Source organism: Sipha flava, unplaced genomic scaffold, assembly GCF_003268045.1.
Source record: "Sipha flava isolate LNK unplaced genomic scaffold, YSA_version1 220_pilon_pilon, whole genome shotgun sequence".
Taxonomy (NCBI): domain Eukaryota; kingdom Metazoa; phylum Arthropoda; class Insecta; order Hemiptera; family Aphididae; genus Sipha; species Sipha flava.
The window spans coordinates 643838-666662 of NW_020272849.1; the positions used below are offsets into that span (position 1 = coordinate 643838).

At 26.3% G+C, this 22825-nt stretch overlaps 1 protein-coding gene across 2 annotated transcripts in view; it reads right to left on the bottom strand.

The window, feature by feature from the left end:
- Positions 1 to 720: 720 nt before the first annotated feature.
- The window catches only part of LOC112683142 (tyrosine-protein kinase Dnt-like), a 62729-nt gene continuing 40624 nt past the window's right edge, over positions 721 to 22825 (bottom strand). Inside the window, exons 5-12 of one of the 2 annotated variants that reach the window (XM_025554044.1) lie at positions 20468 to 20900; positions 15870 to 16155; positions 10993 to 11176; positions 5608 to 5770; positions 5374 to 5523; positions 3698 to 3857; positions 1368 to 1504; positions 721 to 1126 (exon numbers count right to left, since the gene is read on the bottom strand). In XM_025554044.1, the coding sequence (XP_025409829.1) occupies positions 1015 to 1126; positions 1368 to 1504; positions 3698 to 3857; positions 5374 to 5523; positions 5608 to 5770; positions 10993 to 11176; positions 15870 to 16155; positions 20468 to 20900 (1625 nt within the window). In that variant the 3' untranslated portion in view covers positions 721 to 1014. The remainder of the gene's footprint in view (positions 1127 to 1367; positions 1505 to 3697; positions 3858 to 5373; positions 5524 to 5607; positions 5771 to 10992; positions 11177 to 15869; positions 16156 to 20467; positions 20901 to 22825) is intronic. The other variant, XM_025554043.1, reaches the window with a different exon arrangement.

The following is a 22825-nucleotide window of genomic DNA, read 5'->3' on the forward strand; positions in this document are numbered from 1 at the left end:
CACGACATGCTTCCTAATCACAATAGTTATCAGGCATTTCAAAAGAGTTAATCCCAATAAATCTGAAAAAATAATTAAAAAAATATGACCTTACTATTACCTTTGTTAGCTAAAAATAAAGTCTGTTGAAAACATATTTTATCAGATGAAATTGAACTGTGAAGTTTTTTGTTATTCGATTTACTAGGAAACAAACATTTATTTATTTATTTTATTATGCTATTCTATGTAGCTATTTACGACGATTTATCATACAATAAAAGAGTAGTTTTCTTTTCAAACTGTGTGCATTATAGTGTTTTGGTTTTACATTAGTTGAGCTAACAAGATATTACCACATTGTTTCAGGAATTTCTGGAATGTTATATTTAGTTCGAACTTATATCTTACTGTAACTATATACCATTGATTATCAATAATAGCATTGTTAACATGAAATAACTTAGATACTTTATCAAATATCAAATAGAATCTATTACAATACAAACCGCCTATACACTTATTGTGTTAGTAAATTACCATTTTTTTTTTTTTTTTTAATTAATATACAATATAATGACAAATTATATATTATTTCTTCTCTTTGAAATCAAATAAGTTGATGTGTTCTTAAAATATGTTTTTGTAGGTATATGATTTAAATAAGCGTTAAATCTAGAATTATTAAAAACATCAAAAAACATATATTTGCTGTTCATGCAGACAAAATATTTTACACACGAAGATAATATAATATAATAATTACGTATAAATGTACTTAAAGTTTAAGTAATGGAGTTGATTTTCATGAATATATAATAAATGGCAATAATATTTTCTACCACAAATGTTCCGATGAATTAAAATTTTTGATTGTTATCTGTAGAAAATAAATCATTCAAAATAATATTCAACGCTTACATACATAGCACCTATAACCGTATTTCGTAAGTAACTTAATTTACCATAACATGTTTAACAAAATATAAAATAATAATAATTATAATAGGTTGTATTAATAAAGGAAAGTATCGTTTAAATAAATTGGTTAAGTGTTTTTTGGAAGTCTTGTAAACATGCCAATACTTGAGCGGACGATGGCCTTTCTTCTGGATTAGGTAACCAACAGCAAGTCATCATCCCAAATCTACAATAATAACCAGTATTAAAGTTTATACTCCAGTTTATTAGTTTTTATTTTCATTTATTTGCATCATCAAGATAACTTAAGGGTCACGATTTTATTCCATTGAATAGCTCGTTAAGATTGATGTTCTCGCTTATAGTTAAGTGAATAAAAAAAATTAACCCCTATGAAGAAACCTTTTATTTGGATGGTATCCAGATTAATGTAGTTTGATGATATTTTTTGCTTTATAAGTACTTACAAGTCGTCTGGGCAGTTGATTGGTTGTGAGAGTCTGTATCCTTCTTGCAGGTAAAGACTCAGGTCATACGGATCGATTTCTGCGTAAGGTTGAGCACCTAAACATACCAGTTCCCAAAGCAAAACACCAAATGACCACTGTAGAAAAAAATGAAAAATTGATTTTTCAGATATACTTATAATAGAATATAATAAATATTTTTTTAATAATTTTTGTAAATTTTAGTTTTAAATACAATTCCAATAATAATGGTGTTGCAATTTTTTTTCTATTCAAATAATATGGATTCTACGTATCCTTTGTATTCAAATAATAGGTAGATCTCAAGTTGTAATATAATTCAGTTTAATCTACTATAACATAAAAATTATCTTTTTTTACTTTTAAAGTTTTTTATTTTAATTTACAAACTTAATTTTACAAAACTTATATTAGAACTATGTATTTGAAACAATTTTATAATTGTTAAAGTGTAAGGTCGATATTTATTATTATATCTTATACTCGTAATATGTTTCAAGGTTGTATCTCAATCGGATTTATATCAAAATATTTGATTTTATTGGTTAAAAAAAATCAATGGAAATATTTCCAGAAGACATGATGTACACTTCAAATGTATGCCCATGGTTTCAGTGGATGTCGGAAGTACATCAAATTATAAAAATATTTTATCGCTCGATCGCCAATGAAAATTGTTATTTGAAAATATTGAAAAATATTAATCTTTCAACACAATTTGTTAACGACACAAGTCAAAATACCTAATATCGTATATTATTGATCAAATTAAAAATCAAATTATCAAATTATTTATTTTATATTATTTTTAGATTAACATTACACCCAAAAGTTGCTTAATGGTTGATTGGTTGTCGACACCAAATTTTTAAATATATCTCATATTTTTTTTTTTTTTTTCGTATTCAATTAAAAATAAGAACAGATTGAAAAATACAAATACGTTTATTTAAATTTTTCTGTAGTTTTTTTAAAATAATTTAGAAAACGTTTTTAGTTTTTAGTACATAATTGTCTTATATAAGAGGTTTTTTTTCTTACAGTCTTATAAATTTCAAAATCCTACCTATAACTATAATAATAGATGATATAATTTTTTTTTTTTTTAAAAAAAAAAAAAAATTATATCATCCATTATTATAGGTTAGATTATTAGGTATGATATAATTATTTTGATGAATAAATTGAATAGTCTAGTCTATATATTATAGTAGTACAGATTTTTGGAATTTTGGACATTTTACGTATTATAATGTATATTATTTATTGAAAAGAATTCCAGCAATATAAATTTAATAATAATAATCAATTTTGATAATTTTTCAAAGAAAAATCGGTATCTAGTTATGATAATATAGTTTCCCCTGATTTTGAGGTACAATTTATTAATTTACTTAAAAAAAAAAAAACGCTTCATTTAACCTTTGTTGTTAAATTGAACGAAAAAATACAAAAATAATATTTTTTCCAATCATTTTTTCTTCTACTGTCTTGATTTTTTATCGATTTAACCACTCATTATAAATAAATTATTCTTAGTTAATATATAAGACGTAAGAAATATAATAGTAATATTTTCCCTATATTAAAATTATAATGAAATAAAACGCATTTATTCTTATCATTATCCAGTTTATTCTATTAATAAAATTGTAATATTATTTATCGAATTTAGTTTCACTAAGTTAAAAATCTCCAAATAGATATTGAATTAATTTTTCTTTTATTACGTTTAAATTTTTTTAAATTATTTTTAAAATATACAAATTTAAAATAATTTACATCAATAATAAGTCATATTATTACTTTACTTACGCTTAAATATTTAATATTATAATCAAACTGGTTTCTGGTATAATAGAAAATTATGTAATTTAATTTAAAAACAGCAACTTTTAAGTATTAATTCCATAATGATAATAATGGTTGAGACTAACTGTTACACTAAGTTTTAATAAAAATAAATAAAAAAATTATTAGTTTCTATTGAATACATGAAATTGACTTATTAGTAGATTAAAATTAATTAATATTTTGCAAAACTCAGGTTTAAAATTACCGGTAAGTGGTATTTTCTGTGATTATAAAACCAGCCTACAGTTTAAATTTTTTTTTTATTTTTTTTTTTTTTATCAAATACCCTTTTATTTGGTAAGTTTATTATAATTGGTGGAAAAACTTGGTGATTATATAAAATGTCTTACAATAAAAATATTTAATTTTCAGTTGACCGTATTATTTACCCCATCTCATACTCAAAGTATAACTAAATAACGATGTACAATATATTGTACAGTACTGCTACTTACCATATCCGAAGCACCGTTGTAGGTGCGTAAAGTAATACTTTCTAGTGCCATCCACTTGATAGGTCGGTTTTCATTGTCATTTAGACAAGAATAATCGTCAGGGAACAGGTCTCTGGACAATCCGCTATCAGCCAGCTTGACCCGCAACTTTTCGTCCACCCTAAATGTATACACCCACACAATACGTATTTATAGTGATTATATACAACGCCTAATGTTAGACTCAAAAGGAATTATGGGAATTATGAATGAACGATAACGCAGTGTTATGAGAAACTTAAGAGGTAACTCGTTCAATAATGTGTATAGGACATCTTAATAATCTTATCAAGTTATTTTTGAAAGTAACTAATTTTTTTTTTTTTTTTTAAGGAAATAAAGCTACTGATTGTTAGTTAAAATTTTGAATATTTAAAGTAATTGAATTACAATAAATATATTTTATTTTTAACAAAACGGTTTTTATAATTGTTCTTAGCTGGAACTATTTGAAATACTTAATAAAGTTGATACGTGGTTCAAAATTATTTAGTCTAGTAATAATTATTTATAATAAGTAACAAGTTCTCTTAGAGTCTCCAAATCAGATAATCACCCTCTTTAAAAGTTACTACATTCTTGATTTAATGTAAAAACTGAGATTTAGGATCTTTTAAAATCAATAAACAGTAACTACTTTTGGTTTCATAAGGAGAATAATAAATTTAATTTATTTTGGCTTTCGGCACATTAATTATAACATTTGATAAATTTGTAAATTTATTTATCATGTCATTGAAAATTCAAAACAAATTAATATTAAATTGTTTTTATAACTATATGAAGAAGTTAAATATTTAAATAACGTAGATAATGTTTTAAATTTAAATACAATTTAACATTAAAATACAATTTATTTAGAAAAGTGAAATAAAATATTAAATGTTAATGCATATCATTTTTCTATATAGATTTCCTAAATTGCTAAAAATGTAATTAAATTTAATAGTGTTTTATGATTATAGGTACACATTTATCCCAATATATGTTACCTTTACTTTCAAAAATACAATTTTAGTTTATTTTTTATTTTACTGTCCCATTTTAATTAAAAAATAAATTGCATTTTTCTTCACATCAAACGCTAAAATACTATGGAAAAATAATCCTAGCTTTTTAAATATATATTACAAACTAATTTTAATGGCAATTTCATAACAGTGGTAATTTATTTTGTAATATTTTTTTTTTACATAAAATCAAAACTTGATAGAAAAATAAATAACTTGTTAAAAAATAATAAATTTTGATATCAATATAATTTGTTTGTTACGTATCAGGTTCATAAGATGTTAATAGAAGATAAAAATATATTTTAAAAAATTAATGTATTTTCTTACCTTTTAGAATGTATTGAAGAAAAAAATTAATTTAGTGTTGAATTAATTTTCCTGAAAATGTCTAAATCACTATTTATATTTAATATACGCTTATTTTGTTTTTTTTTTTGTAAAAAATGAGTTAGGTATAGAGTTTAATACATTTTTCAAAATTTGTCGACTACCCAGGACAATATAATTTTTGTTCTGCACTTCAGTAGCTAGTTTATTATTAAAATCTAGGTACAATATACTACACTATTGTACAAATTTAATCAAAGTGATCTACAAACATGTATATACATATATATTACTTACACACAATTCCTGGCAGCTATGTCCTTATGGCAAATTCCTTGGCTGTGAAGGAATACACTGCCGAGACTAAGTTGTACGGCCATGTTGACAATATCTTGCGTAGTCAAGTTGTAGTAGTCGTTATTTTTCTTTTTGCAATCGCAGAGAAACCTATATCATGAAAGTTTTATAAGTTTTATGCGTGTTTACAACGTTAACATTACTACAAAATATGAATAAAATAGGACTATTTACTTTTTAAGATTCCCTTTGTTACTAAATGGAAATAATACCATTGGTGGTTTATTCGAGTACTGGCATACAGCTATTGGCAGCAAGATGTTTACATGCTTCGGAACACCGTGTAACATTAGGCTTTCAGTCAGAAACATTTTAATTTGTTGAGATGCAGCATCGACTGTGAATCAAAATAATATATTGATATTAATTATTAACAAGAACATAATGATTGTATAATATTAGACGTAACGGTATATTAATTATTAAACAATAACAAATAACAATAATAATAATCATATATATGTTTATAACGTTGAATTATAATAACGATAGATATATTCAAAGAAAAAAATAAATACTATCATTAGATAAAATACTATAAATATTTCCATCGTCATATCAAAAGTAAAAATACTGAAAAGTTATTTCAGAAGTAAACAGTTCGTGTATATTTTAAATCGCTCATATTCAGACCCAGTAGACAGCATAAATTTAAATCATGTCTGACAATAAATTCCACAGGGAATTATTTCGAGGGGACCTGTATTATTATTATTATTATTACAATATATATTATATATATACATATATATTTCATTAGCCTCTACTCCCTTTGTCTGTAACTTTCTCGTTCTCTTGAGCTAACGTTCAAAGTAGCCCTTTTACTGAGCTAATAATCGACAACGATTGAACTGGAAAACGTATGCGACCCTCCAACATAAAAAATAAAAAAATAAACTGTACAAAATGCAAGGATCAAAATAAATGGTTCATGCACGAAATTCCAAAGAGTTATTAACATGTAAAAGATCGTGATGAAAATAAATCACGCTCATGAGTTTCACCATTGTATGGGTAGATACTTATGTAATACTCGTACACCACATTGCTGTAAACTGAGGTTATGCTTTATTGTAATTTTTTTATGTAAAAAACAAGTATGATGTAATATAGTTTTTTTCTATGTGTAAACATTTATGTTTAATAGAAAGTATATAAACTGAATATGGAAATATTTTAAAATTACAGAAAGTATTTTCTCCAATATTTTCATGTTAAAAAAAATGTTATTTAGTTTTCGTCTCAATCATTCTCAAGGAGCAGTACATTTCTTCTTTCAAAAATACATATTATTAATACTTTAAAATAAACAAGCCAAAATAATCTGATCATGACATTTTTAATGAAAACGCATTATTATTATTATAACTTGATCCATAGTTATAAATACATTGAATAACAATTATATAATAAATAGTTGGTCTAAAGTAAAAATAGAACATATAAATTCAAACTAGTTAATTTCAGTTGCAAGAAAATAAATTGTTACCAAGAATGTAAACTAAATGAAATAACTATAGAATAACAATTTAATGGGTAATCATTATGCGTTCTGTTTTATATTTTCATTTTGAAAATAATAATTATCATCTTAGCCTTTTTATTGCGTTATTATATACAATTATATCTTCATTTCAAAAACTCAAAAAGTAAAACACATACTAGGCATATTAATAAAGTTAAGTTTGATATAATTTGAAAATGGCACAAGTAATTGGGAAAATAAAAGTCGTGAAGTAAAATATAAAAGGGATGTAAAATATTAATGGAAATAACTATTATTTATGTATAAATGATCAATAGTGGAAGTAAAAAAAAACTGTTAGCTTTGACATATATTTTTGAACTGTTTGAACTATTCGTATGTATACATACTGGAAAATATAATATATACATTGTTATACCAGAATAAAGGATTCCGTCTCTCAATAGCAGTAGGTAGATATATGGAATGTATCGATATGCGAGTGAGGAAAAATATGAGAAAAGTGACCTGGGTGAATCCATCAGATATGTTCCGTTTACCGAGAAAATTCTAGACCGGAATACATAATCGCACAGTACCTACGTCAATATAACGAGACTAGGTATTACGGATATCGTGTTTACGTTGGTTCGTGCATGGTGGCCAGGTGAAGCGAACAGGGCAGAGTAGAACAAACATTTCCCCGGGACCCGAGCAAACACAGCCTCCAGGTAATATTTTTATCTCGTTAGGGATTAAGTGCTGACCGGAGGGGAAATTGAATATACGTGAATGAATCGAAATCTCCCAGGCGTCTCCGGCGGCAGAGACCTTTACACGGTGCGAAACATCCGCATGAGGGGAATTATGAAGCTTTTATTTTTACGTTATTCCTTTCGATTTTTCTTTTTTTCCCTCCCTCCCCTATCTATTCATACATTTTTTTCTTTGCGAGTATTTGCGAGTCGTTCAGTACAACGACGTCACATTCCAAGTAGCGGATATTACCGAAAATATGACGAACATGAAGGGAGGAGGAGATCGTGAGATGATGAAACAGTAAGACTGAGATTGAAAATTGGTTTCGTCTTCGATGAAATGATTTTTGTGGACGACAAAAGTTATCTTTTCAGATAAACGTGCAGGTACACTGCAGACCCGAGGGACTCCAAGTTGATCAAACATAAATTGATCTTGTTTGGTTTATTTTTTTTTTTATTTTTTTTCTGTTGAAGTCAAATAGTAAACGATTTCGATGCAATAAATATAATATGAAACAAAAGCAATCGTTTATAATTCATCACAGTCTGATAGGTTTTCAAAAGGGCCAGAAGTTGAAAAGCCTACTAAGGTTACTATCATCCGTTTCAATCAAATGGATCAAGTAGTTTTTTGAATATTTTATTGGATTTCATCTTACAATTAGAACTTTTATTTTTAACTTTAAGATAATTTGTGTTTAAAGAAATAATCGTTAACTAAAATAAATAATTGTTAGTTTTGAAAATAATTTATTTAGTTAAAATTTGATAAATAAAATTTCAAAACACATATACATAATTTTATAGTGATTATATTTTAATACAAATCATTATAATTGGTTTAAGACAATGAAATGAGACAGTAGATACATCGCATAACACTTAATATTATTTTCCATACATTAAAAATAGTATTTTAGTTAGTTATTTAGTTTAAAAGTGTTATTTTAAGTTGTAGCTAGTTATACCTAAATATTTTAATACACGAATTGATTGTAATAGATTCTGAAAAAAGGTCATACTGCTTTTTTCTGCAGTTAATACGAAATTAATTTTACCAATAGTATCATAACTTAAAATTTAAATTTAACGTATTCATCAGTTATTAGAATTAAAATTAATCGTATTATTGAGTCAGTATTGAAATGTAAAAATACTTAGTTCTATTTTTTTAATATTAATTTATCTTATTTTCTATTTATTTTTATTACTTAAATAAATTAAATAGTATTATATTTGTTTGACGGAATAAATTACTTATATTTAACTTATATTTTGGGTAGTGTTAAAATTATAAGAAATCGTCTATTTTAAAAGATCTTAAAGTGCGGCTGTAAACAACTTAAAAAATAAGGCCTCATTTAATAATTTTAGTTATTATTACAATTTGAAAAGTATTATATGTTATAATTAGAGCTGGGATTCCGATGGACTTTGCATTTTTTTCTGAAGCTTTCTGTACAATGCTCGTTTTGTTACAGATATGTTTTAGGTGCTTTTAAATTAGAATAAGAAATTTTATTTTGCATTCTTTTGTATTTTTTGACAGTTTTTGATTTCAAGGTCATTTTTCTTATTTTTTAGGGCATTTTAGGGGTTTTTAAGTCATTTTTGGTGTTTTTGAATTTAAAATTATAGATTATAGATTTTTTCTATCGACGGATTAGTGTTGTTATGTAAGGTATACAATGTAAAAGTTGCTGTTGATAAACGTTTTATAATACAACATATAAATTAAGTACAACGAAGAGAACAAATTGAAGAACAAGAAAAAAATATGTATATTTACAAAAATTTACTGTAGGTATTTTATTGTATTGTAGTATAGTAGTATATTATTTTATTGTAGGCATATTTTAGGCATTTTTGAGTTTTTTAAATCATTTTTGCATTTTTTAAGGTAATTTTTCGTGATTTTTAAGAAAATTAAAATCCCAGTTCAGTTCTAGTTATAATTCACAATTTAATATTTTAAATTAAAAAAATAATCGAACTGACATGGCAACCTAAATCTTTTGATTGCTTACAAAACCAATTCAAATTCAAAATAATTATTCAACGTTTTCTTTTACGAGTAGTAGCTAATATTTTTGAGTATTTTGCTGTTTATTTACAAAGTTTTATACGCAGTAGTTAAGTTTTTTTGTTGAAAATAGTGAATACTAAGTTTCGAGTACTATTAAATATAATAAATTACTATAAATCTAAAAACATAGTTTTTCCATAGTTGTGAATAAAGTAAATTTATTATAATTCACCATACAATTATTTTTGTCTTTATAATATCTAACAAAAAAAATTTCTATTATACCTTATAAACAAGAATCATATATATATATATGTATGTATTGATATCCGAAAATAGAATACTAGAATACATTACTAGAACGAATATTTTGAAGGGTTGAAAGCGTCATCGTTACGAATATAACACATTTGAATGTATGATGTATATTTTTATTTACACAAGAAAAAGTAGGCGCAATTTATCGCAAATGCTAATGGTATGTAAATTTCTATTCTTGTCAGCAAATATTCAGCAAAATAAATCAATTTTTCATTTGATATAGCATCACACTTATGCCTTATATGCATTATAATACTATTCTGTTGCATTCGATTTACAATATTTTTTACAGAAACTTCATTCACTGATAATATAATCGATTAGTAATACAGTTTTAATAAAATATGAATTGTTCGTACAATGAACATGGTATTATACTACAATATTAAATATTAACTGAAAATATAAAGAAACACGTAATTTATAACTTAAGTTTATAGGTATAATCAAGGCACTGCATGCACTTTTTTGTTATCATACACAATGCGTGCAAATATTTAAAAATTAAACTAAGATTTTATAATCATATACAAAACAAAAGAAACTTGACCTATATTTTTATCCTTCCGATATCTTCTGAAAATCCTCAAAAATTACTTATACGTTTTTGTTTTGATGACATGAATCATAAACAATAATTTCATACATTTTCTTTTATTCTTTTTTTTCTTCATCAGACTGATGACTGATGGTTATTTTATTAATATTTTATTATTTTAAAAATCAATTTTACGAAAGGTAATTGATTAATTATTCAATACTTTTTTAGCAATATTAATTCTAAATATAAGGAAAAGATAAACTATATTTATGACACACAATGATATTCGATAAAATAAAATGGTTAACAAGTGATCCAAAGAATAGAGGACGACTTATCTTTCTACGAAGTAATTAAACGCTAAAGTCCCTTACAACTTGAGCATTGATCTACGTGTATAAACTATGATTATAACATTATAATAGATCCATGCATTAAAACTTACCCGTTACAGTTTTGACAAGCACTTCTTGAGATCCACCGCCGTTTTTCTTGTATACGCCTTGATACACTTTACTAAAGGCACCCTCTTGGTATAGCCTTTCCAACTTAACGGGAGCGCCACGAGAATCCAGCATGCGTATACGGTCATCTAAGTCATCACACATTCTCCGATCGTTAACGGCCATCTAATTGTAAACAATGAGTATCCGAATGCATTACTTTCAGACCGGAAATTAGCGTCGAATAATTTATCACATGTGAGGATGTTATATGGCCTATAGGGATGCAGAGTAGTAGGTCCGAATCCCTGGTGCAATAATCATTAGGGGAACGTGTGCATTAACGACATAGTTTACGAATTAGTCATTTATGAGAGTTGATTTTAGTTCAGCCACACTTTAGTTTTATTTAATTTTTTCCTACCGATCACTCATTATTATGACGAATGAAAGGTATTTGATGACATATTGAAATAACGACGGTTTTACCTTTCTCTGCTCCAAACTGTCAAAAGCTAAAAAAATATGATTGATGGAATATGGAAGGTCCTTTAACCCAAAATCTTTAATGGCTTTAATAAACACGACAACGACTTTTGCCCACGTCACGATGTCGTTTTGGCAGAGCTCCACTTAAAGTTTCGTCCGAACCAAAAAATAAAAATGAAAAAAAATAATAAAAATGTGCCAGGACATTGATTCAAGGCATTATCTATCGGGGTAGTTGTGTTTCTAATCCTGTTAAATGGCTCGGTGCCCATTTGCCGGGTGGGAATCGATTATGGCCGCGACCGCGAGGATGATTTATCTACGGTAATGGGCCTAAATCACGCGAAACGATTTTGCGTAATGATCGTGTCACACAGGGGGAAAGTGTAACCACGGTTTATTGATTTTTGGTCCACGTTGTAATTCGATAAGAATAGATGTAATGGTGAAGTTGATGGATACATATATACAATACGTAAAACATATAACGGTGTTTTAGTGTTAATTTATGTATCTAATTTATGGATTATCGTATAACAGAGAAAATCTCAAACAACAGGACACACGTGATTATATGAAAATTACCGTTAAGTAACAAATGACACTAATAAATGTACATGCCATAAATAAACCAATATATATATAGGTCGGATTATAATGTACGAGTATTATAACGATTAGTATTGTGATCAACTTTATGTAATTTCTAATAAATAGTGTATAAATATAGGCGCAAGATATTATTTAATATTTTTATAATATTATATTTTTGAATTTATTGTTTTTAAAAAGTGTTTATTTTTTTGAAATGTTATACTATTTGAATTTGTTGAAAACCAGGAATAATAATATCCAGTACTTCAATACATTATGAGAAATATGTTTTTAAATTAAAAACAATAATAAGAAGAAAAGGAATATGTTAATAAATAAAAAGTTTTCATGAACCAAAAAAAAAAAAAACATACTGTATAATATCCCAGTGATAAAAAAATAATTGTATACAAATTAATTTACAAGTCAAATGTAAGACTAATCGTTAGAAAAGCTTTATATTTTTCAAAATAATAATTACAAAGTTCACCAAAACAACATAAATAATAACTGTTTCAGTCAACAAAGACTTAGTTTGTAAACAGTAAAAACAATAATTGTTTTTACGGTTTCTCTTGAATGTTAATTTATCATCCGAATAATAAAGTAATCAACTTAGAATTTACAAGTCCATTAATTGATAAAATAACTACTATTAAAGTATTAAAAAAAAAAAAATTGAATTAAGTGACAATTTTAGTATAATTGTGCATATAAATTATTTTTCTACTTAATTAATTTAGGTTTCTTATGACAATAAATTATTTTAAACAATACAAAATATTTATAGTAGGAAAATATTTTTTTTGATATCACGGTTTGTAATGTAAAATAATAATAATAAACTAAAGCTATGTTGTAACGTCCTTTGTAAAAATAAATTATCCCTTCTAACTGTATACATTGATGTATATAATATCTCTCTAAACCTCCGGGCTACATTGACAACTCCTTTGTCTTGATTCGCCTCTAACCCATAGGCTTCTTGCAAGTTTCTTCCCTAAATAATCCTGTGCTACCTCTTTCATTATCTGTCTTTACCATGCCTGGTCAACTATGCTTAGGTCTTCCCCTTAAACCTCTGTCCCTTTCTTTTCCTTGTATAATCCCTTTTTTTAGTAATAGGAAGTTTTATAATTCTGTTTATAGCAATCGACTCAAATTATTATACATTTAAATGTAAAATATTTTATGGCTCTTATCATAATAATAAGTTATTTATATAAAAAATATTTCAATGTTTTTGATAATATTATTATAAAACAATTATAATTATAATTTCAATTTTGTTATTCCTTAAAATAGAATATTTATAATTATTTTAAAGTACTTATTTACATAAAGCACTTTTTATACATCTAATATTAAAATTAAAATTATCTTATAATGGAATTAGTATATATGATATAGTGTAGTGTATTGAGAAGTGCACTAACTTAATGGCGTTGTAACATAAATTATAAAAATTATTTTTTTTTGTTAAAAATTTTCAGAATTTGATTTCATTAAAGCGACTTTATACATTATTATATTATTTAAGCTATTATGTGGGTGATAGTGATTTAAAAATAAACACGAATGTGTATAATTGTATAATTCCTAATTACATATTATAAATATCATATTTTTCATTGTGATTCAACTGTAATATATTTTATGGAAGTTTTCATTTTTCAAAGTAAATAGTTTCTTGGCACGCGAAGTGTGTTCATTTTTAATGTTATATTCACGAATATACTTTTGTTTCCCAAGTTGTTGTTTTGACTTATATATTTAAAAAACACGAAAAGGTGTGTTAAGTTTTATTTATTTATAAATAGCATAATTAGCAATAACTAGTGCTATACGATCAGGTAAAATTATCTGGGTATGAAATTTCGACGCTGATGTTTTTGCATAATACAAAACAGTCAACAGCAATATTATTTACAGTCGTATTAATGTCGACATGAAACTAAAGCGAGATATTTACAATTATTTTGTAACGAAATCGTATTTCGTTCAAGATATTGTATTTGTATTAAATTAATAATAAATTGAAGAATAAGTGTGTTGACAGAATCAGAATTTTGCATCAATAGGTCGAAGACCCGTCGTTGGCGGTAAGAATATTGCTGGGTAAAAAAAAAAAACGTGTTAACACGACGCGTGACGAACGGACTTAAATAAACGAATCGGAGACACGTGTGCCGAAGACCGTCGTTTTCACACATTTCCTGCGGATAAGAGTGTGAAAAGATTAACGTTCGGCTATATATTATACAGGGGTGCTATCCAGTGGCGCGTGCCTTGGCATAGTCATAACCCGTTGTGCTGAGTTAAATATTTTTTAAGCTTCTATAAAGGCTGCATATTGTATTAGTGATGATTTTCAGTCGAACCGTTCATAATCAATTGTTCGATAGGTTAACTGATTGGCAGAAAATAATCCATAAACAAATACATTTCAATGGGGTCATGCATTTCTTTTTTTTTCGTCATAAAAACTATTTATTTATTTTTTATTATCTCTTATTATTATTTTTTACTTTTTATTTTTATTTTCTTTGTGTAACCGCTGTGGTATTTATTTATTTATAAAAAAACACTACTTAATTAACATATATTTTAGTACTATGCAATATAAACCGAATATTTATTTACTAAATAAATGAAAATTATAAATAACAATACCTAATTATTATTATAACTTAATAACTACAAGGAAATTTTTATCGTGATGAAAATTACTATCGAGAAGGGACGGCAAACATTGTGTTTATTACGGTTGGTAAAATCTTAAATATGTCGGCACACGGACATTTGATATGCTCAAACTACAAGGACATAAGACTGTATGATGTACAATGGTTACTCGTATTCACAGTTCACATATTTATCTTCTAACGTATAAAATGTCATATGAATAATCACTTACGTTTTACTAAACCATACATAATTATAATAATCTTGGAGTGTAAAATTAAATTTTACGAAAATTGTAAATTTTTGACTAAAAATAGAATTAAATATATAATAATAAATTATTACAATATTAAGCACCAAAACGAAAAGAATATCATTTGAAAAATTATGGTTTTCAAACGAACAAAAAAAAAGATCAATATTTTGTCAAATGACGATTGTCGAAAGTTTAATCGGTTTGCCAGTTAATAGTCTAGAGCTGGATTCTATTAACGTTTTAGGCAACAAAAAATATACCGACCGGAAAAAATAAACGCAAGAAAGGCGTGTCGGTTATACCAGATCCATCCTAAACAAAACGCGCTATCATCAATATTTTCACGATAGGGGCCTTATACCAGACCAACGTAATGGTAAATGATAATTTTCCTATATAAAAACAGGCGGATATACAAGCAACGGTCATTAAACTAGAAAGGTATCAATAGGATTTGTGGTATTACCTACACGTTGAATTTAACCAAAAAAGTTTTCTTTAAAGTGTTCTATAATATAACTACCATAACTTGGATTTCGCAATATGTCTCCGAATAGGACCAACAATGTTTACGCATACATTTTTGTTTTTAAAATAACACTTGACGTTGACAAGCTGGTCCTGCATGATCAAGTGTGGTTCTAATGTAATCATTTCGACGGGTTGCTTCGTCAAATCCCCGCCATACACCGTGTGCATGAATAAAATATATTTATACATACTATTTATATTTATATTATTTGTCGAATCATCCTGTGCACCCTATATATGTGTATGTGTATGTGTGTGTGTGTGTGTGTGTGTGTGTGTTATGATGTTTTTAGGTTTTTTTTCTACTTTAGCAAAATCACTTACCAGCGGCGTGCAAGCGTAATACGATATCTTGGAGGCCGTGGGCGACGCGGGTTTCGAGTAGACGTGATAATTATCGCTTCCGGTGGCCGCCGCTACGTAACTGGTGGCGTAGGGTGACACGTGGCTGCTACTGCCACAGCGAACGTCATCGACAATGTCCGTCGTCGGTCCCGTCTTCCGCACGCTTCTGATTGTCGCGTACGTACTGCCGTTGGTGCTGGTCACCGAGCCGACGCGTACCAACACGTTAGGGTTGGCCACGTAAGCGGCACTTGTGTAACTCGTGCTGGAACAAAGACGATAATGACGATTAAGGTAATGCGATATGATGTTTCAAAAGCACAACGATTTCGAAGAAAAATCTGATGTCTAAGTAAAAATGAACTGAAAAGTATCCGTTTGTACATCGAATCGCAATAAATTATGCTATTTTTCATTATTCCCTCATCAGTGATGTCTCGAAAGATCGTTTCGAAATTTTGTATATTTTTTGTATGACTTGACGACTAAGTTATTTTTATATCATGCATAGATAATTCTTGACCGTTATCAACGTCAAAGTTACACTTACATACTTTTTTAATTGAAATTCATTATTAAAAATAAATATAAAACAAAGGTTAATTTTTTTAAATTTTTATCTAGACACAATTAGCTAAGTCATGCAATGGTGTACCTAGACTCTTATTATGGTAGGTGAAATGTACATTGAATCCACTTTTAAAATGTAAAGTTTCTTATAAAAAGATTATATTTCCTCCACAATAATATTATAAATTGTGACTTTAATAATATTTTATATATTATTGTATATATATTTTACCATATTAATATTTTCATTTAATCTAGTAAACTATAATATTTATAAATAACAGAAATATCACATTTTAATTGAATTCAATTTATATTGAAGTTAATTAATAAGAAAGTTTACTAATAAAGGTGTATTTTGCATTTTTAAAAATCAAATATAATATTATTAAATAATAAATAAATATATTTTATGTTATATAAATTATTATATATGACTTGAGTTAGGATTTCCCCATTTTAATATGCTATTATGTATAAAGTGGGTATATTTCAATTTGAACATAAATCTATACTCGAAATTTATCTTTATTTCAATTAACTAGCATGTATCTTTAAACACAGAATTAATAATGCTTTGTGGCTTGAGAAAAGTAAATCTGGATTAATTTATTGTACTATAGAAGTACTAAGTGTAATTGTAAAAAATATTTGTATTTTTAATTATTTTAATTATTACAATTATTGCAATTGATGAGATAAGAAAAATAATTCAATATCAATATTCTTAACTAATGGGTATTTTTTCGGTCATACCACTGCAAAAATATTGATTTTTATATACCCCAATGTAATAATTAAAAAAAATATCACTAAAAGGTATATCGAAGCTTAATATTTACCGGTATTACGTGATAATTTTCAAACATCAGTAACAAAACATTTATGAAAGATTAATTTATGTGCATTGTTTTATTTTTTATATAACCCTGTAATATTGACCGATTAAGTGGACTTAACAATAATATGTATTGTTTAGTTAACTTGAAATAAAATATGCTGCACAGACTCGTTTTAATTATTATTGTAATGTAAATGCAAAATACCGTTTGTTTGGAATTATTATTATGATTTATTTTATTAAGAATATGAGGAAAATAACGGCTCTTGAAATCAACAAAAGCCAGAAATAATACAATTTTTTATTGATCCCCGTTTAACTACATAAGCAATATTACTTATAAAATTAATTATACGCTGAAAGTTCTCATAATAACAATAGCGTTATAATTTAAAAAATCGAGAACTTGGTAAACATAACATGGATATTCATGTCTACATTATTATATTAATTATATTAAGTGTGTAAAATACGTTATTCTAAAATATTACTTTTATGTGCTAAACGCGTGTTTAATTAGTGTTACTTTACAGTAAAAGCATTACATCATGAGATATGACGTAATAATAAATATGTTAATCAAAATATTTCTGCTATGAAATTTGTATTTAACTGTAAGGATTTGATAAAACACCAACAATCATATAACCACAAAAGCTAGTCTAATTTATTAGAAAGCTTTAAAACGTTTGAAACTAGTGTTTATCACGGATATATGTACAATAGCTGTTTATGTTTATTATTAATAAGTACAAATTAAAAATGAAAAATAAATTTAATATTAATATTAATTTAATATTCCTACACAATAATGATATTTAAGTTTCCAGATTGAAGATAATCAAATTTAAACGTTACTATATGATGGGTGTTCCAATATAAAATATTCCACTTGGGAATTTTAGTTTATATGCATTTTTTTTTCCTCTGCCTAAAAAAATATTTAATGGAGATAGATAAACACCATGAATAATATAAATCTATCAAAAAAATATGACGAATAACAATATTACCATCGACAAATTATGTAACTGAGGATTAAAATGACGATTAAAAGATTGGTTTTAAATAATTTGCTGTGTAGGTACATCAACAAATATATCACTATACTCTTAAAAATTCATGCATCAAAACCTTTATGTGCATATGGTTCCGTAAGTAATTAAATTTTTTCTGAATAAAAACAGATGCAAAATAACCTTTAATTATTACAAAATGCAACTGTGAGCTAGATTTAAAATTAAATTATTTGTTTAGCCTAACTTTTCTGTAATTATTTTTGAACCACCGACACATACACTAAAAAAGAAATTAAAACATAAAAATGATGGATCTTAAAATGTTTGATACGAATATCAATGTGCACATACATAAAAAGCTCATTTTGTCGAAATTTCTCCAAAATAGTTTTTGTAATATGTAAAACATATTGTTTAAAGGCTTTAAAGTTTGAAGTAAACTACAAAATGTTTGATCGAAGTATCCGATGTGCATATTAAAGGTCGTTTACATTAAAAAGTGGGTATTAACAAATTCTTAAGACTAAACATGTTTATTTTTATATAATAAATAATAAAATTTAGAAATATACTTATATATTTAAAACCAATATAATATAATGTTAATTCGTATTTATAATCTGATGTTAGTTATTTATATATTATATTTTATATATTTTTATATTATATATATTTATATATTTCATAGTTATTATATGAATTAAAATTAGTATTTAATTAATCGTAACTGAAAAACAATGGTTAAAAAATGCTTGGTTCAATTTATATTTTTATTTAAAGGATTTGTTTGATAATGTAGTTAATAGTATATTTTCAAAGACCACTTTATGAATGTTTTTTTTTATTACTATCGTAAAAGAAAGTTGTATTTATTGCTAAATCTTGTTAGACAAAACTAATAAAAAAAATTATGTCCTACGCAAAACAATTAGATAATTATTTTACTTTTTCTATCCCAAATTAGGAAATAAGAATAAAACAATACTGTATGGGGGAAGAACTGCCAAAGGAACTTTGTTTCAAGATTACAATGTACATAATAAAATAAAAAATTTCAAATAAATGCACACATGGAGTTTTCTTTAAATCTAACATTGATTAAAAACTTTTTTTTTTAAATATATTGTACTCTATTGCGTTAACCGCGATCAGTTACATTAAAAGTTAAAACATAATTTAATGAACGAACATATTTTTATAAAGTGATACATCTGTTAATTTATTTCAATTTAAGTAAAACAGTTTTATTGTAATTATATTTTTGTTCAGAAATTACAATAAAAACATTGCTGTGGTTATTTCTAATATAAAAAACTATGTTGAAATTAAGTTACGTTAAAAAGTATCGTAAACGTCTAAATTTTTTTTTTTTTTAGTTATAATGATTTTTAGTATTCACAATTTTTAGTTTATATTACAACCAAGAAATATAATATAAATCTATTTTGAAGAGTATTCTACCACTAAACTAACTCAGCGAGTAATGTTAAAAAAGTTAATCGTAATATTCTTGATATAAGAAATAAACAGTATGCTAAATAATACATATTAAATGTATCTTATTGAAGGATATATTTGAATTCGACGTTTTTAATAGGTTATGATAAATCAATGTCAATTAATATATTATGAAAATAAAGTCACATCTGAGTCACATGAATATGAATTTAGGTTTTTAAAGTTTAAATAAATTGTTCTATTCTTCATATTAGTTAGATAAAGGTTAAGTAGAAAATTTTCAATTATTATATAACATAACAACAGAAAATTCTTCTAAAACATAGCATGTACCGTATTAGAATTTAGTTTTTAATAATTATTATTTAATATTCTGTAATTTATACTAATATTTTTTCGTAAAATCAAAAACTTGAATCATTGAAAAACTTTGTGGGATTGCGTCTAGTCAATATAATATAATGTATTATTTAAATCCACCACAAAGTTTCTAGGAGCGAGGGATGATTTTAAATTTAGAAAAAAATTAGATAATAAAGTTTTTTTTAAAACTTTTAAGCAGAATAATTTTCAAAATTCGTCATTGGAGAACCATCGAATTTTCTGCGACGAAGCGGGTCGCGTATTTGTTACGTTGTCAATTAACTAAAAGAAAAAAATAGATTAAAAAAAAATAATTCCACACTCACTGCAACGATTCTTTGGACTTGGATCGCAGCAGTGACTTATTGGTGCGTTTGTAAGCCAATGCGGACGTCACGGCCACCAACGTGACGATGAGTGCAGATCCGCAACCGAGCGCGAAAAAGAACGCGCCGTGTGCGGGCACCAATTCTTCAGGGGCGTCGCCTCGCTTCGACGATGTTGACGCGGTATCGGCGTCACCAGTAGCGATGACGGCGGTCACTGTTACCGCCGCGGCGTCCGCCATTGACTTCGCTACACTAGCCGTGGTCGCGGTCGGGCCTACGGCCGCCGAAGACATCTCGTGCGACCGCAACACTAGGGCGTTGTTGCCGTCATCAGGTTTGGTACGTTGCGGGGGTGGCGCCGGCTGCGCATGCTGTTGTTGCCCCATAGGCCCGTCTATCCGGTTCGTCTCCAGCGCATTATTATCCTTGCCTATGCCAAACAAATGCATCTTTACATTAGAGATCAACACGATATAAGTTGTAAAATTTTAATATTATCGGCACGTGCCGTAAGTGGGTATATATATATATATATATTTGACTATCCGTGATTATTTATGATTATAAATACCCCGTACCGTAAGAGCACAGACCTTTTGTAGTTTAAAATAATACAGTTTGTAACTAAATTATTTAAATCAAATACTGATTGTATACTATTTATATTGAAAATACAACGTAAATATGGAATACCTACACGAAGACGGTAATATTTTACTATGAACGCTCAGTATCTAATGACCGTAAGGGATCATTATAAAAATCGAAATGTTTTACTTCGTCGTAGAAATTTAACATATTTATTTATAGGATTATTCATTACATGATTCCGAGTGTTTAAGGTCAGCTAGGAACTAGCAGAGATTATGATATAAAATAACGGGATTTTTCTCATAAATTTTTCCAATAACTCTAATCATACAATCATTCTGTTTAAAAGGTCATTTATAAATTTTACATCCATCAATCTTTCATTTTTATTTAAAGGATTTAATACAGGTACAATGTCAATTCCACTAAATATTGTCTATTTATTCTACAAGCAATCATACAAAGAAATATTCTTTTATTATACGATTTTATTATATTGAGGTGGTTTTAATTAAATATTTTTAAATATTCCCCACACCCATGTTTTCTGTTCATGATGATGATTTTTTTTTAGAAATTAAACAAAAATTAAAATATTCAGGTTCATTTTTTTTGTTTCTAATAGAAAGTGTTAATATAATTTTCAGTTATTCCTTAACAGTTCTGTTTAATTTAAAATTGGAACACAGAATTTCAATTTTTTCCATAATGATTGAATCATAATTTATTTATTTTATGGTCAGTGACGCTTTTCTTCGAATTTACATTTAAATAATTGTCAGAATTTTAAGACTTATAAGTTCAACATGAGTTTAATGATGTTATTTCAATTATGAGTCTAACTTTTTTTTTAAGTGGCTTATGTTTTAAATAAGATACATCAGCGCAAATTGTTGTTTTCGCAAATTATTACGTTAAAAAACTTGGAATATAAAATATGTATACGAGTATAAGGTTAATTTAAGTACATTCTAACTACACTTAAAATTTCTAAAAATTTTATTATAATTACTTAAAAATTTCGAAATAAAGTTCTAACAATGTCAACTCCACTCAGAATCGTTTTTCGAATACTTTGCATTTATAGATAAAATAATTAATTATACAAATTATACCAAAATTAATTAAATTAAATTTGTCAGTACAAGTAATTAATTACATATATATCTTCAACTAGTGTGTTTGTTTTTACCTTAACAAATTATAGATAAGGTATTGTGATTTTCAATCATCACTAAAAACTACTTTAATTAAAATAAATTGTAATGTATTTATGATTATAAGGTGCGCGCGCCAAAAAAAAAAAAAAAATTTTATAAGAACCTGTTTTTTCTCTCCTGATGAAAGTTTCACATCGTTATGACGAACAATGTAAAGATAAAATTCATAATTTTTTAACATATATGTAAAGGGAAATGGGAAATCAATACAAATTTTTGTATATTTATATATTATGATTCCGTGTATAATAAAATAGTTATTGTTAGAAAAAAACTAGAACAAGATAGAGATGGGCAAAATGTTTGAAACATCGATGTTTGCCTTAATAAGTTATTAGAAAAATTGTATCTATGTTATATATGTGTATGTTATGTATAAATTATAAAATGTTTAAATAAATATGTTAATTAAACATCGGACTTCGAATTAGAAAAAAATCGATTTTTTTTTCAATACATCGCAATAAAAACATCGATGTAGGATTTTGATATATCGAACAAAAATATCGATGTTTTTAAAAAGATGTATTTTGCCCATCTCTAG